General features: G+C 42.0%; 1 protein-coding gene across 3 annotated transcripts in view; it reads right to left on the bottom strand.

The window, feature by feature from the left end:
- The window catches only part of LOC105938032 (RNA binding protein fox-1 homolog 2), a 75067-nt gene that overhangs the window by 19191 nt on the left and 39395 nt on the right, over positions 1 to 16481 (bottom strand). For all 3 annotated transcript variants that reach the window (XM_036148383.1, XM_036148384.1, XM_036148382.1), the window contains exons 3-6: positions 14231 to 14425; positions 10542 to 10715; positions 9359 to 9412; positions 7776 to 7868 (exon numbers count right to left, since the gene is read on the bottom strand). In XM_036148383.1, coding sequence (XP_036004276.1) covers positions 7776 to 7868; positions 9359 to 9412; positions 10542 to 10715; positions 14231 to 14425 — 516 coding nt within the window. The remainder of the gene's footprint in view (positions 1 to 7775; positions 7869 to 9358; positions 9413 to 10541; positions 10716 to 14230; positions 14426 to 16481) is intronic.

The following is a 16481-nucleotide window of genomic DNA, read 5'->3' as shown; positions in this document are numbered from 1 at the left end:
TGGCGCTTGCCTTAACTCTGCACTAGGCTGGAGATAATATTGTCAAATGCTTCGTTCAAGGGATCAGTTCAGTGATTGATGTTTGCACACAACTTACCGTTGCCGAAGAAACAGCGAGTGGTTACCGTGGAGACTGACAACAACACACAGAAGTCGTCAGGGAAACAGAAAAAATATAATAAATGACAAATAAACCCAGGAACAAAAGAAACCTAATTGTCCCCCTGATTGCCCCCGTGTGTAAAACAAAACCAAAACCTGACTACAGCAGTGTCGGCTTAGAACAGACTGAGGAAGAGGAGGAGAGAGGAGAGAGGAAGGGAGAGGGAATGCCAACTCTCAATGCTCAAACCGATTTGGTGCACTAGAGAAGATTATGGTTAAACTAAACAGCCTAAACCACCCATACTAATGCAGTGGCTACCAAATGTATTCAAACCCCTTCAAGCTTCGATGTATTTTAATAGGATTTTATGTGACAAACCAACACAAAGTAGTGAATAATTGTTGAGTGAAAGGAAAACGACATGTGATCTCAGGACTCTAGACAGGCTTCCGACACTTTCTCCATTTCAAAGCTCCGTAGTTCACCACACTCACATTTCCAGATGTTTTTAGGGTTCAGACAACCTTTGAGTACAAAATACTTCTATTAAACAAACGCACCATAGTCAAAATGGGGAGGGGGTGAAAAAATCTTTAACACTGAAAATACTGAAGTTGGCTTCTATCTATCTATCTATCTATCTATCTATCTATCTATCTATCTATCTATCTATCTATCTATCTATCTATCTATCTATCACCATTTTCCAGGCACATTAACTTGCTTGGTGATATAGACTTCTCAAATGAGGACTTAAAGGACAGTGTGAGATTACTGATCTTCCTTTTATAGGAAATTTTTGACCAATCTGTATAATATGATTGAACTTGACTTTGTAAAGTGCCTTGAGATCACACGTTTATGAATTGGCGCTATATAAATAAAATTTAATTGAACTTTATTCAGTTACTAAAGATTGGAAAAACTGCTTAAAGCATTTTGTCTTAGCTAAAACTGCAATTTTCAATAAAACCGTGTTGTTCAGCTTGAAGTCAGGAATTTATTTTTTTTTCTTCCAGGAGCTACTCAGTATTTGTGCTGTGTTTATAATGACCCCAAAGCATAAAGACATCAACACAGCTTAGTTAGTTTTTTTTTAATGTGTTGCATGTTACCACATCACAACTTTACAAGCATAATCCCATATCACGTTTTCCTAATATTAAGCAGCACCTAACATGAAGCATTGATCATGTTCTGTACAAAGATTTTCAAAACCACGTACACTTTTTGTTCCACTTCACAATTATGCAATATTTGGTGTTGGTGCATCACAGAAATCTCTGAAATATATATGTTTATGGTCATAAGGTGACACAATTTTCAAGGGGGTGTGAGAGGCTTTAAATCTGATAAAGCTGATAAAAAATAACTCTGGGATAGAGATCAGATCAAATCTTGTCCAATATAAAAAGAACAGCAAAATTAGTCTGTTACTGTCTGTTTAAAACAATAACATTTTTAGTTAGATGTTGTAGGAAATTATTCTCATTTGTGTGGTAAAGTTACAGCACAAAGGGAAAGTGTGTGTTGGGAATATGTAGAGCGGCTAAATTTCCTGTTTTTTTTTGTTGTTGTTTTTTTAACCAGTCACCATGAAGGCAGTCCTTATAGCTAAAAAGTTAAAAACAACAATGGAAGTAGATTTAAGCAAAGATAAAAGCAAAATAAATAAATAAATAAATGAAAAAGGCTGCAAGTTAACTACTGTTGAAATAAAAAAAAGACAAAAAAGACAAACTTGACTGGCAAGAAGAACACAAAGGTATGTGTGAAAGAGACAGAATGAGTCAAAACAGATATATAAAAAAAAGAGGGTTGAAAAGGACAAAGGTCGGACTCTTTTCTCCGTTTTTGTTTTCAACCTTTTCTGCCATTTCACACACATACACAGAACATAGAAATAAGTTCACACTCGAGTCATGTATCATTCCAGAGGATAATCATGCAGGAACAAAAATTTAGGTTGGCCAGATTCTAGTGTGGACGGGAGCGAGCTCATCTGCCAAAATGGGAGAAAAGCAACAGCTAAGCCTTAAGCACGCTGTACAAAAAATGCTCAGTCAAGTTTCATTTACGTTTGGTTCATTTGAAATGAGCATCAGGAAGAAATCAACTGGGAGACCGAGCAGAAGTGAATCTGTAGACAGCGTCCGATTGGTCGAACTGAGTCCGTAGGGTCAGGCATGCAGAATCACCTCCAGAACAACTTCCCATCCATTTTCACCACAGACATCCATGCAGTGATGACACTTCCCACTCACTCATGCCCCACAATACGACCATCAGTTTGCATGCAGAGCTGCAACACTAGTCTCTGACTAAAACTCTGCGCTGCGGAGAAACCTTCGCTTTCCTTTACACTCCAGCAACACAGATCAACCACAAACGTCTCAGCTTGTGACAGGAGTCGGTCTTTGGGGTCAATGGGGACATTCGCTCCTTTGGTAGATACGTTTTTCACCCAATACTCCAGCACTTAAACTGCTGTTTTTGTTGTAGAAATAGTAGTAGTGGAAGAAAATAATAAACTGCGATAACATTAAACAGATACCCAATTCACATACGGACATAAAAAAATAATGCAACACATTAAAATATATAGACCTCTGCGAGCAAAAGCTAATCACTTTACCTGCCAAGCACAGACAGCAACGTCACAATCGACAAATGACAAATACCAAATACACACGCGTTAACCCTAAACCTCTGCAACCACTAGGGATGGGCTAGTTGGACTTGAATATTAGTCTCAAAAATGTTATGGTAATTATTGCAATCATGATACAAGCGATCTTATAAGAAATTAGCATTTATTACAGCCTTAGTAGGAAGAAATCTCTGACTAGGAGGTTAAGTTGTCTCAAACTAAACTTTCTTCTTATCAAACACGCAAGTTGAGCATACAGAGTGCTGGAGTTGATCAAGGCTCTGTGATCGGTCCACTACTGTTTATACTATGAAACTACAACATTGTACAGGAAAATCTGAATATTAAATCTGTGGACAACACCACAGCAGTAGTGGAGCTGATAAATTAGTGTCCAGACATTTAGCCAACCAGCTGGAGGTCTGGTGCAGAGACAGTAGTCTGATGCTTAATGCGTACGGAATGAAGGAGATGATCATCAAAGTACAAAGGTGGTAAACTGAGCGGACTGATAGAAGACCATCCTAAGAACTTTCTGCAGGGCAGTAGCCCAGAGTATTCGGATGTAGCTAATCTCCACATGGGCGCCCAAGCTGCTATCAGACAGACAAAAGGGTCCAGCTAGGACCAGTCTCAGAGTCGGTGCCGGAACTTAAGTCGTTCCACTTTATATTTTAGCATTTTTTTATCAATTTCATACATTTTCACTCTAAATTGTTGAAGATGTCAGTCTCCCATTTTGTTACACAAGAACATTACAATAAACTCATATCACCAACCCTCCCCCCAGTATTACATAGATGGTTGAATAATGCCCATCCCTAGAGAACGCAAAGGGGTCATACAGCTAACTGCTCAACAGCCACATAAGAGTGAAATATGGGACAATGACAAAACCTGAAATATACATTCATCACTATCTTAGGCAAGGAAATAAAAAGCCATCGAAAGGCAACATGTGACCCAAGTGGATATAAATCCAAAATGGGCTTTTTTGTCTTTAGGGTGTACACACAACAGAAACAGCCATGGATGGGTCAAGATGAATGAACTGAGAATAGCATATATATATATATATATATATATATATATATATATATATATATATATATATATATATATATATATATATATATATATATATATATATATATTAATATATATAAAATGGTGTTATGGGAGGAGAGAAAAGCAGGTAGTGAACTGTAGTTGGGCAACTTACATGGACACATTGGAAGCATACAGGAAACTGACTTCTTCAAAGCGCAGAGTTTTATCCCAGACAAAGAAAAGTACATTATAACTTTAAACACAACAACACAACAACAACACAACAACTTTAAACACAACAATTTCTATTGTTGTTCGTCTGAGCTACATACATGCACACAATGGAAAGCTACGAGAAAGGAACTAGCCAACTTCCACTGACATGCACCAAAAAGACAGAAAAATAAAAGTCAGCAACTCGAATCAAATACAGCATTCCACTACAAATAATTAGGCTATTCAACCAGCTCAAAGGGTATGAGGCCCTTAGGAACAACTGCAGTCATGCTGACTGCACAAATGATGCCTCGTTACTAAAACTAATCCACCAAGACAAAACAAACATGCAAGAAAAACATCTGTGTCAACACTACAGCCTCCGTTAGACCACAGTTATCCATGTTAAAACAAACCATGCACACCAAGGCTTCCTCTGCTAACCTCATGCCAGTGGATAGTCAAAATCTCTACAGTCGGACGCAGTAACGGCAAAATGCCATTTATAAATTATAAATGTCACCATACAGTGTCTTGCAAAAGGATTCATACGGATTTAATAAAAAATAGATAAATAAAGTAATATAATAATAATAATAATTACAAATACAGTACAAGTCTGAAAAGTGGGGTGTATATTTATACCAGCCCCTTTAATCTGATATCCCAAAACAAATGTCAGTCAAACAGACTGCCTTCAAATGTCTGTGACTGTGTGGAGATCCACCTGTGACGGTCTTAAAGGTCTGGCAGAGAGTTGAGAAGGTCAATCAATCATCAGAACATGGAAAGAGCATGAAACCCTACCAAAACATGCCTGTCCAAATAAACTAGGAGGCAGCGGAAGGAGAACATTAATCAGAGAGGGATCAGAAAGGCCCATGGTCACTCTGGAGAAGCTGCAGAGATCCACAGCTCAGGTGGGAACATTTCTTGACAGAAAAACTTCCACTTGATAGGAAGACTGGCAAAAAGAAAGGATTGTTGGAAAAATTTCCTTTTTTTTTGTCACAAGCCATGCAGAGGACACAGCAGACACTGTGCTCACATCAGATGAGACTTTTGGACCTATATGATTAAAGTGCAGCAGAAACCTAAAACTACATCACCATGAGCACACTTAACACGATTAAACATGGTGGGGGCCGCATCTTGCTGTGGTGATGGTTTTGTTCTGCAAGGAGCAGACAGGCTGGTCAGAGCTGAAGGGAAGATGGGGGGTGCTAAATACAGGCTAGTACTAGAAGAAAACTGGTTAGAGGCTGCAAAAGACCTAAAAGGGGAATGAAGGCTCCCCAACGGCACAATCACCCTAAACATACAGCCGGAGCTACAATCGAACAGTTTAGATCAGTGGCTCTCCATCCTGGTCCTCAGGGTCCGCAGTTCTTAAAAGGCTTCTGTAGCACTGAATGGCATGGGGAGGAGGTGATGCAATCATTCCTGGGTGCTGGAGCAGAGATGCATCTAGAACGTGCAGGATAGTGGGTCCTAAGGAGCAGGCTGAGAACAGCTGGTCTGTAACTTGCTTCTCTGGAGCCACACGTCGGTCTTTAGGCCCATTTTCCTTATTAGGCTCAAAATAAAGCTTTTTTTTCTTTACATTTTCCATAATAGTAAAACTTTATGAGGAAAATGTTTTAAATCTAATTGTTTAAGCTTTTCTTTGTTCTGAAAACCAACCCCCCCCCCCCCAAAAAAAAAATAAAAAAATAAAATAATAATAGCTTGTCTTTTACCCCAAAAAACTATTATATAGAATTTGTAATATCTGCAAGCTAAGGATCACGTAGGTCCTGCATCTCAAGACAATTTTTATTTGGCGCGAGGGCCAAAAGGGGCTTTGGATCAGAGTGCAAAGGTTGCTGACCCCCGATTTAAACCAAAGTACGTTTAGCAGAGAAGATGGGTCAGCAATTTTAGTTTTCATATGAACCAACTAATGGCACAAAAAGTGACTCTGCAAAAAGAAATTCACTCAGGGTGGGGAGAATGAAAATGCACAATGCACTATTCAGATTTTAATTTGAATGATTTGTTAAAAACAAATAATTTTTTTGTTTGTTTTTTAGAAAGAAGTGGCGATCTCTCGTGTAAAATCCAAATAAAACAGACTGAAGAGGCATGAGTACTAATGCAAGACACTGTAACTAGGCCTGCATTTTAGAGCTTCTGAACTGCAAGTCAAACATCAGACTTGTCCGCATTGCTTTGCTCCGTTTAAAATCCCGCTTCAACAAGCTCTGAAATCATGACCAATCAAAGCAAGGATAAATGCAGCGACATCTGCAAGAGAAGAAGGATGTTGCCTCCAACAGGAATTGTCCAGCCTTTTCTCTCTGGTTGGAAGAATGTATAAACACAGGTCCACGTTCTGCGCCAGCGCTTTGTCTCTGCAAGCTCATGCACCATAAACGGACAGAAAGAAAAGAGACGCACGCTGCTGGACTCCTGCTGCTGGCCCACCATGCTGCCGATGCCCAGCGACGCTACAGACCGTCACCACTACTGCAGCACGACACAACACATGCAATGAGGCGACGGAAACACAAAGACACGCCTCCCGCTGATTTCATGCACAACCCGTGGCTTTAAGCTAACGCCCGGGGACAAAGGCAGGGTCCAGAATATGAACATGGGTGAGACTGATGCAGGGTGAACTGGCTCCAGCAGTATCCGCTCTGAGTGCTGATTGGCTGAAGGTTGAGGGATTATGTTGTACCGCAGGATGCAGGTGGCTGTCTCTCTTTCTCAACCATACTGCAGCAGGAACTGAGAGCAAAGAAAGAACTAAAAGCATCCAGCCTCATCCATCATGCAGGAAGTGACTCGCACACACACACACCCCGCGCACACAGCACATGGGGAAGATCCCCCCCGGAGTAAGCCCATGCAGAAATCCCAGCTTAAACTGGCTTTAAAACAACGGATCAAATACAGGTACCTGGCTGGAAACCCTAATTAGAAAAGAAAATCTGCATTCAACACTCAGCTCATGCTTCAGTTTAACATAAACATGTGTAATTAGATACAAATAAACAGAAAAACAACAAATTGGGTGGTGGGAGGGGGGGAAGGGGGGGATCCTGATTTGCATAAAGTGAACATGCGTCAGCGTTGCTGTGAATCCCAGCATGCCGCTTGCTGTACCAGGAGCCATTAACACCAGAAAGAGAGGGGTTACAGAGGTAAATCCACACTGGGAGAAAAAGAAAGACAGAAACAAGAGCATCCGACTGCAACCTGCCATGCATCATACGTTCACTTTCACTGAGCTCCTCTCATGCCCTCCGGTGGCAGCTACACACACATCATTCCAGCTGTTGCATGGAAAATTCGTAACGTCAGTGTGGCTAAAAGGCGAGCGTCATCGGAGAACAAAAACAAAAGCTAAGGAGACCAACAGGTTAATGTGAGAACAAGGCTGCGGAGGACAAGTCACACGCATGCTGCGCTCTCGTTGTGTTCTTGCACCACCCCCAAATCAATCCCAGCACATAAAAAAAAAGAAAAAAGTGAATAAATCACACATTACAAAACATGAAAAAGAATGTGAGTCCCTCTGGATTTAAACAAACAGGAAACAGATTGCAGAGGACTGGGGGGCGGGGGGGGAGTGGGATACCAGTGGGCTGCATCAGAGCATGTCACATAAGGGATGAAGGGATGGGTCTAGCTAGGCAGTCGGTGATCAGGCAGTACTGGTGGGAGAGCGGAGAGAACACAGAGAGGAGAGAGAGGGAGGAAAATTACCTCAATCTTACGCCCCTCCACCAGCGTGCCGTGGAGCTTTTCCCTGGCCTTCTCTGCGTCTGCGCTGTTTTCAAATGTCACAAAGCCGAAGCCCTGCGGTACACAGCGGAGGTTAGAGAGGTGGGCGGAGAGAGACAGAGGTTCATCATAATGGAGCGATGAGTGGTAGGAGACCAGGCCTGGGCCGCGTTCTGCTCTCATCTTTACCGTCTTAAGGTTTAACGTCGTGAGATGTGAGATAATGTTGGACCGAAGCTTTCCCTGCCTGCATGGAGCATTGTGTAATACAGCACGGCCCATCCCCTACCTATTGCTGGACATTGTATCGTTGAAAATAAATATAACTGCATCTCAATAAATCTAAATCTAAATAATTTATTTAATTTAAATCCAAAAGGAATTGTCTTTGTAGGAAGTATTACAGACTGAGATATTTATTTCTAACATTAATTTCCGTTATTTTTGATGATAAAGGCTAGGCAGTAAATGAAAACCCAAAATACAGGTTCTCAGACAACTTACATTAGACGAATAAATGATTTTGAGACAGAAACTGCATAATCTTCCTCTTGATAAAACGCCACAGAATCTGTGTGGAGTTCAGGTCAGGCCAGTTCGCTGGCCAATCAAACGGTGACCAGCGGTCATGAAAGGAGGTGTTGGTAGTTTTAGCAGTATGGGCGGGTAAACGAGTCCTGGGTCAGCAGCAGGACGTATGAAGGGCTCTAAAATAACCACTTTGGACTTGACAAAGCAAAGCCGACCAACACCAGCAGATTACATGGCACCCAGTCATCAAACATCATTGGATCTCCAGATGATGCCTAGATGCTGTAGATCTCCACTCTTCCGCTAAACTGTGGGACCTTGATTTCCAAATGACATGCGCAATTTACTTTCATCCAAAAAGATGATTTTGGACCACTGAGCAACAGTACCGGTCCTTTTTATACTTCGGTATTACGTACTAATTCTAGCTCAGGAGTGGCTTAATATGAAGAATACGTCTGTAAGTGGTGGCTTTTGAATCTTGAACCAGTTTAGCTCCTAGATTTTCTCGAGCAGCTCTCAAACTTTTACTCGTACACTTTTTCTTTCCTTGGATACAGCACTCAAACTTTTCTGTCTTCTAATTGAATTACTGAAAAAAATGTGATGTATCTATAAATGTGATGGATAGCACTATTACAGCTGTGGTAGGAAGCATCAGGAAGCTTTATTTGTCCTCTGTACATGTACACATAAAGTGCAAAGAAACTATCACTCAGTGGGTCCTATTATTCTTGCAGCATTAGGGGGTATTGTTGCTTTTCTGTTGTAAACAAAAACAATTAGTTAATATGACACATTTTATTATTTTATGCGTGAATACTGTGAAACTATGCTTTTTTTAATATTCAAGGTCATCTTCCAGTGAGAATCTCATACAGTCCCATGGCTACAGCAGACAAGCTGTCAATCAGCAGAGCTTTGAGAGCTTTCTGGCTGTGTTTACGCCATCACTCTGCTCTCTTTAAAACAATGTACCATGTAAAAAAAAATCCTGTCCCTTTCTGAAAATGAAACGATTTATATGAACTTACCTTTGAACCCCTCTCATTGAAAATAATCTCTACATCCAGAATCTTCCCAAATTGCTGCAAAAAAACATCAGAATGCAGAATGTAGTCAAACACAGGAGGCAAAGCTAGTTTATTTGTTTAGCACGTTTCAGTAACAAAGGTTCAAAGTGCTGTACGTGAACAGAACATAAGAAAAGAAAACCTACAGAGCAAAGCCCAGTGCAGTGGAATAGTAGCAGCAGGTCAGGATAAATTGGGCTACAAATTTAATCTGTAATCCAAAAATTTAACTGTGTCATCATCCAGGGAAGACAGATCATCCCGCTACTACCATCTAATGTAGAACAGATTACTAGATCAATGTGTGCTTCTGTGCTTTCTTGTCTCTCTTGTTGTGTCTCTGCTCTGTCTTCTGTAACCCCAGTCGGTCGAGGCAGATGACCGTTCATACTGAGCCTGGTTCTGCTGGAGGTTTTCCTTCCCGTTAATGGGGAGTTTTTCTTCCCACTGTCGCTTCATGCTTGCTCAGTATGAGGGATTGCAGCAAAGCCATGGACAATGCAGACGACTCTCCCTGTGGCTCTATGCTTCTCCAGGAGTGAATGCTGCTTGTCGGGACTTTGAAGCAATCAACTGGTTCCCTTATATAGGAAGTTTTTGACCAATCTGTATAATCTGATTGATTCTGACTTTGTAAAGTGCCTTGAGATGACATGTTTCATGAATTGGCGCTATATAAATAAAATTTAATTGAACTAGAATATTACCATTCAAGAGAAACTCTAAACAAACTGAAATAAGTAAGCAAAAGGACATTTTATAGCCTCTGAATCTCCTGCTTTGGAGCTTGTTTGGAACTGAGATTTGCAGTGAATGAACACTAGGGGTCACTGTTACACCAAAGACTATTTTCAGCTTTAAATTGTGTTTATCTTTTGCTTAGACTTGCACTTTGCTCTGTCCCAATTCTCCCACCAGTTTGTTACTTACACTAAACGCTGGCACAGTTAGAAACTTGTCCACTGCCCCCCCCCCCCCCCCACCCCTCCCCATTGGTGTATTCCCTTTGTGAATATCTAACTCTTTTGTCCGCCTCTAATGGCCCACCCTGAGAAAGCAGACTGGAGTACTCCAAATGTCTAGACTGATTTATTGATCCTGCCTAAAATGAGCCCCCCCCCGTACACCAATCCAAGATTCTTACCCCAAACATCTGCCTGAGGTCTGGGTCCCGAAAGCGGAAAGGGATATTTGAGACGTGGAGGCGTTTGGGGGTCCCTTTGGCCTCTCCAGAGTCTCCTGTCGAACCTCCTGCTCCTGTACCTCCTGCAGAACACTGTGCACCCGCCTCACCCTGAGATGTCTCGTCCACCTTTACCTGAGGAGGATGAGAGACGTTTTATCAGGATTCAATGTGAAAGACCAACACAATGCAGTGCGTAATTGTGAAGAAGGACATTGATACCTGATCTTTATATTTTTTTTCATGAAAAATGTCTGAATACAGTGAGATGCATTTGCATTCAGCCTCCCTGACACAGCTCTGTGTAATAACCGACCTGTGCGGTGTGGGTACGTCTAGCAGCTTTGCACGTCTAGAGACTGGAAGTTTTGCTCCCGCCTCACTGTTTAACAGCTCGGGTTTAGTAAGAATGGCCGAAGAGCGTCTGAACGCTATGTTTTCCATTTTTTGGGTCACAGATCAGAATCAACTTTATTGGCCAAGTTTGCGGGTACATCGAGGAATTTGACTTCAGATTACATCATGTAAAAAACAGATAAGTAGAGCAAGCAGAACGGCAAACTGTAATCTAGAATGGAAAAGACAGCGAGGGAAGAACAGGACAGTTCTCCCACTGTCATAGCTGGCTACCCTGTCTGGAAAGTGTTAATCAGCTCTACTGCTGGATTCAGGAGTGGACCATCCCAGCTCAGCTCTGCTTGTCGTCCTGCTGGAGGGCGAACCTCCTCCTCCAGGCTCAAAACGTTACCAGGCTTTCTAAAAGGACGGGCCTGTCTGTAACTGCATTCATTTTCCCCATCAAGAAAAACATCGCCTCAGTACGATGCTGCCACCACTTCGTTTCGCAGCTTTAATAAAACTCCTGACCTATTTTAGTTTAAGTAACCTTTTCATTTTTAATTGCGTATTTTAGAGCGGCCCATCCAGAATAAAGGTTAAGGCGAAGGCAAGGAAGCTAAAAAGATAGAGCTGCTCAGCAATTGGAAAGGTTTGGTTCCTGTAAGTTTTAATAGAAATCTACCAGTGGTTTGACTGGTTTTGGGCTCAACTGACCAGAGCACATTCCTCCCTGCGTTCCCAACATCCTCTGCATGGCTGCTGGTGAACTATAAGTGGGACGTTTTGTTGTTTTCTTTCGACATTAGCCTTTCTTTTCGCCACCCATCCTTAAAGGTCGGGTTTGTGGCGTGCACAACTAACGGTAGTCCTGTGGACAAATTCCCCGTGAAAGAGATGCAAATCTCTGCTGCTCCTCCAGAGGCGTCCATTAGCAGCTTCTCTGAATAACGCTCTCCTTGCCCGGCAGACAGCTGTGCTGCTCTCCTTCCATTTTAAAACCAGCTGACCTGTCTGATGTCTTCCTTGGTCTTCATTACGCTGTTTTTAATTCACTAATGTTCTCTAATAAACTTCTGATATCTGACATCTCCCCACAGTTTGAATATTAAATTTTCAGTAAAATTAAGTAAATAACCATCCGTCGTACTCTGCCCAAATCCCAACGGCATCCTCTGAGGTTTATGATTGCCAGGCGGCATAATGTGAAAAAGTTCAAGCAGCGTGAATCACGCTGATCTTCCGGGAGACGGCAAGATCTTGTTTAACATCTCTAGGAACTGATAATCTTGAAGCCATGAAGCGTGAATGCAGTGTTTACTGAAATAGTAAACAATTTCGACACTGAAGCGCGGCATAAACCCGGAGCCGCTTTAGATCTTTATCTGTGTGCGCACAAACATCTCACAGAGCTTAAGCTTACACAAAAAAAAAAAGCGGGCAACAAATGCATGCTGACGTTATGCGAACTGTGCGCGTCGCATATGAAAAGTGCGGCGCACAGAGAGCCGGACAGATTAAAACATAGATTCTAATACGAGTGACTGAGACGATGTAGATTCCTCCTGCGTCGACACAGTGAGAGATCTGCAGCTATTTGCTCATGTCAGCATGTTAATATGCTCAGGAAGATGAGGCTGAAACGCTACCGCTGAAACCTGAACCCTTTGTACCATATTACTGTCATCTGCTGTTACCGTTCTAATAGCTAATTTATATCATTAAGACAAATCTCAGCTCCAGCTGATGGGATTGTTATTAGATTGGGTGTTCTTTGGCAATAAAAAGAGGATTGTCACTGAAAGCTTGGTTGAAAGAGGGACGGAAAAGAGTTATACCGGTCCGAGTGGATAATTAGCCAAATGGGTAATTAAAATGCAATGACGACTATAAAATGACTTTTTCTTTAATTTAACCTACCAAGAAACATCCTTCCATCTAAGCTGCTAAGCCAGGAAAGGAGTTTTAATAAGAGGCAGGAAGCAAGTGGTAACTCTGGAGGAGCTGCAGAGATCCACAGCTTAGGTTGGGAGAATTTGGCAACAGGGCAGCTATTGGTCATGCACTGCACAGACCTGCCCTGTATGAAGTAGTGGCAAGAAGAAGGTCATAATCAGTCCTGTTTAACCAGACAACCAGGCTAAAGAAGGTGCTCTGGTCAGGTGAGACCAAAACAGAATTATTTGGTCAACATGCAAAACACCATGTGTTATGAAAAACCAACACTGGACATCTCCCTGAACATATTATCCCTTTACGATCGGTGAAACATGGTGGTGGCAGCATGATGCCGTGGGGATGCTGTTGTTCAGGAAGGGGAGAGAGGAGTTGATGAGAAGACGGATGGAGCTAAATGCATGTCATCACTGGAAGCATGGCATGGAAGAGATGTTCTGCTGAGATGTTCAGGAAGTTCATCTGCTCATGTGCCTTGTTGGCTCTGCTGTATCTCAGCTTCCTCTTTACAATACTCCATAGAGTTTCTCTGGGGTTCAGGTCAGGGGGGGGGTTGCTGTTCAATCAAGAACAGGAACACCATGGTCACTGAACCAGCTTTTGGTACTTATATTCCAGTGTCCTGCTGGAAAATAAAATCTGCATCTCCATACACCTCGTCTGCAGAGGGAAGCATGAAGTGCTGTTGAATTCCCTGGTAGACGGCTGCGTTGACTGTGGACTTCAGAAAACCCAGGGGGACAAACACCAGCAGATGACTGAAAACTTTTGTGCTTCTCCACTTCTTGTCTAGACTCTCTGGGACTTTAATGCAATGCAGTAAATGCAGGATTTGTAGCCTATGTGTAGGATTCATCTGTGTGTAGCGACTTGATATTCCTCTCCAGGGTGTGGTTTTCTCTGTTGCTGGTGCATCTTTTCCAAATAAACCTTTTTTCCTTCCACTCATCTTTCTATGAAAAAGTGGGAACACCGCAGTGTGAACAAACTACTTCTTTAGCGACGACCTTTTGTGGCTTACCTTATCTGGACATCTACCGGGTCGGGAGTCTTTCCCATGATTGCGTAGGCCTTAATATGGCCATTACATTTAAATATTAAAAATGCTTTATTTAAATATGTTCTGGAATACGCCAATCTTTCTTTTACACAACATTATCTGTAAGCCATACTCATCAAAATAATAAGAAATAAAGGCCTGAAATATCTGTGTAATGAATCCATTGGTTTTTCCCTTTCTGAAATGAGTGAGCAAAGACGTTTACGATATTCTTATTTTTTCAGAAGAACCTGTAAGGCATAGGAAAACACTTGCAAAGCTCTGTTATATGTCGAATGATAAAAACCGGAGTCCTTACATTGGTGTTGGCTGTAGTCACGGCTCCATTAGCACCGGCTCCCACCTCTGCTGCACCTTGGCCCGCAGCACCGAACATGGCCCCCGGGCCAAACTCCGTTCCCGGCAGGCCGTTTTGAGGAGGGGGTGGAGGAGGGAAAGTTGTAAAGGGTGGGGCCACTAAACCCTCCTGTCCTCCGGTTGAGTCCTGGGAGCCCTGCGGGATCAGGGATGGGAGGAGATTTAGACAAATTAACATTTATTCTCTGTGAACCGTCTCCAACGGAACGGAGCCAAAAACGAGACCGGTAAAAATCCTTCATATCAAATTTCACTTTCTCACAGTCCCTCCCTTATTCCCTGCGAGCAATCCCCCCTCCCCCTCGCTCTACCTCCATATCTCCGACAGGCATGTGTTTTCAGTCAGCCAACCATGAAATATTTACAGCATACCCATCTATTATTAAGAGTCACAAAATTTGATACACAGTTTGGAGACACAAAGATGTTTTCGGGGTGGATGGAGGTGAGGAGAAAAATCCTGCGACATCTTAACTGTGACGCGTTCAAAAGGCGCTGCGGAGCTCTGACTGCTCGTTTCTGCATCTTCACCCCACCTTTAAAGCAGAAAATAATACTACAGGCTAAATATATGCGCATGTTGCCAGCGGAGTTGCATCTGCAGCGGGATGTGCTGCAGATTAAAGCAAAACCCATTTAGCAGCATATTCGTGACTCCGCACTACAGCTAGCAGAAATCATTTTTCACACCCAAGGGCGCCTTGGACTGAGCTGTATAACAAAGACAGCTGAAGAAATGAAAATGTAGATAATGGAAAAAGATAAAAAACAACAACTTTCAAACCAGAAAAACTGAGAACCCTGTTTTGTATCAGTAAAGGTTCAACGTTGTGTAATACCATTATACTGATAAATATACTAACTTAAAGAGCCAACGGTCTTCTTTTTACAGATAAAAAATTACTTCAGAGCAGTCAGGTGTTCTGTCCTGCCAGCTAATGAAAACAGCATGGTGGGTCTGGTTGCCATGCAATGTGGGGGTGAAATAAGTTTTTTTTCCTGTGACACAAACGACTATTGAAATACTTGCTTGACGGACCACATCTGGTTTAGGCAGCAAATTGGACAGGACATGAGAAGTACTGGCAAGTTGTTCTTTGTGTTAAGAAACGGTGAGCCAATAACTTAAGAAAAAGAAAACGCAGCCATCTTTATGCATTGTGATTCACATTGGACATCATCCTAGTTTCTGTTCAGAATCTGGTGTTAAGCCGCTTTTAATTCAGTCCAGACGTCTGACAAGGGCAGTGGTAGTGGGTTCCTCCCCAGGGCGACATGCTATGGCGGTGGCACTGTATGCAAATGTTGCTCAACACAAAGTCTGTGTGTTAGTTGGATTTTGGTGGGTAATTCACAGCTAAATGGTAATTTGGGTGTTTATTTTTTTAAAACCATGGATATTTAAAATATTTATCTTCTGTCTTTGGGTTTGCAATGAAATTTCACTCAAATGTACATTTTGAATGTGCAGTTAAACGATGACAAAGTCTGTCTAAGTCTAAACATTTACACCAGTCTGAGATGAACGGGGTATATTTTTAAAAAACATGACTTGCATACACACTAAAAAATAGCATTTCTAAAGCATTCTTGGCATCAAGACCACCTCAGACTGAGACAAGGATAAACAGCACAACATACATTATGGTCAAGCCTGGCATCAATTATTCTAAACTCTCCGTAGATGCTTTAAAGTACAGTTCATCATTTTCAATTTCAATGATGCATTTTCTAATATTGCTATTATTATTAAATATTACTGGACTCTTATGTGATTGGACAGTGAGGTGGCAGAAAAAGGGGCTCATCAAGGATGTCATTCATGCAGGAACCACCGGTGTAAATTAAAGAGGCTTTAATGGGAACGCAGGTTGCATACTAGCGATGCACGATACATCCACACCCACATCGGTATCGGCCGATGTTTGTCATTTTTAACATGTTGGCATTGGTCCGACAAGTAAAACTGGGCCAAAGCAACGTTTGTTTCCATCTTATTGCGGCTTGTGTACGTATGTCCAGGGGTTGGGGGGGTGGCTGGCATGGGTTGGACATGTGGTATCTGCTTGGGCATCTGACAGTGACAATGATGCAGTGTAGGATGGCCAGATGTTTAACTGATGCAGAGAATGTGAGCGGTGTGGTCCTTTTTTTTCCCCATGGTGTCAAAAGCGAAGAAAAGTTAACATACG

The sequence above is a fragment of the Fundulus heteroclitus genome, chromosome 16 (assembly GCF_011125445.2).
Source record: "Fundulus heteroclitus isolate FHET01 chromosome 16, MU-UCD_Fhet_4.1, whole genome shotgun sequence".
Classification (NCBI taxonomy): Eukaryota; Metazoa; Chordata; class Actinopteri; order Cyprinodontiformes; family Fundulidae; genus Fundulus; species Fundulus heteroclitus.
Note: the sequence above shows the minus strand (reverse complement) of the source record. Positions and strands in the feature narration are given on the sequence as shown.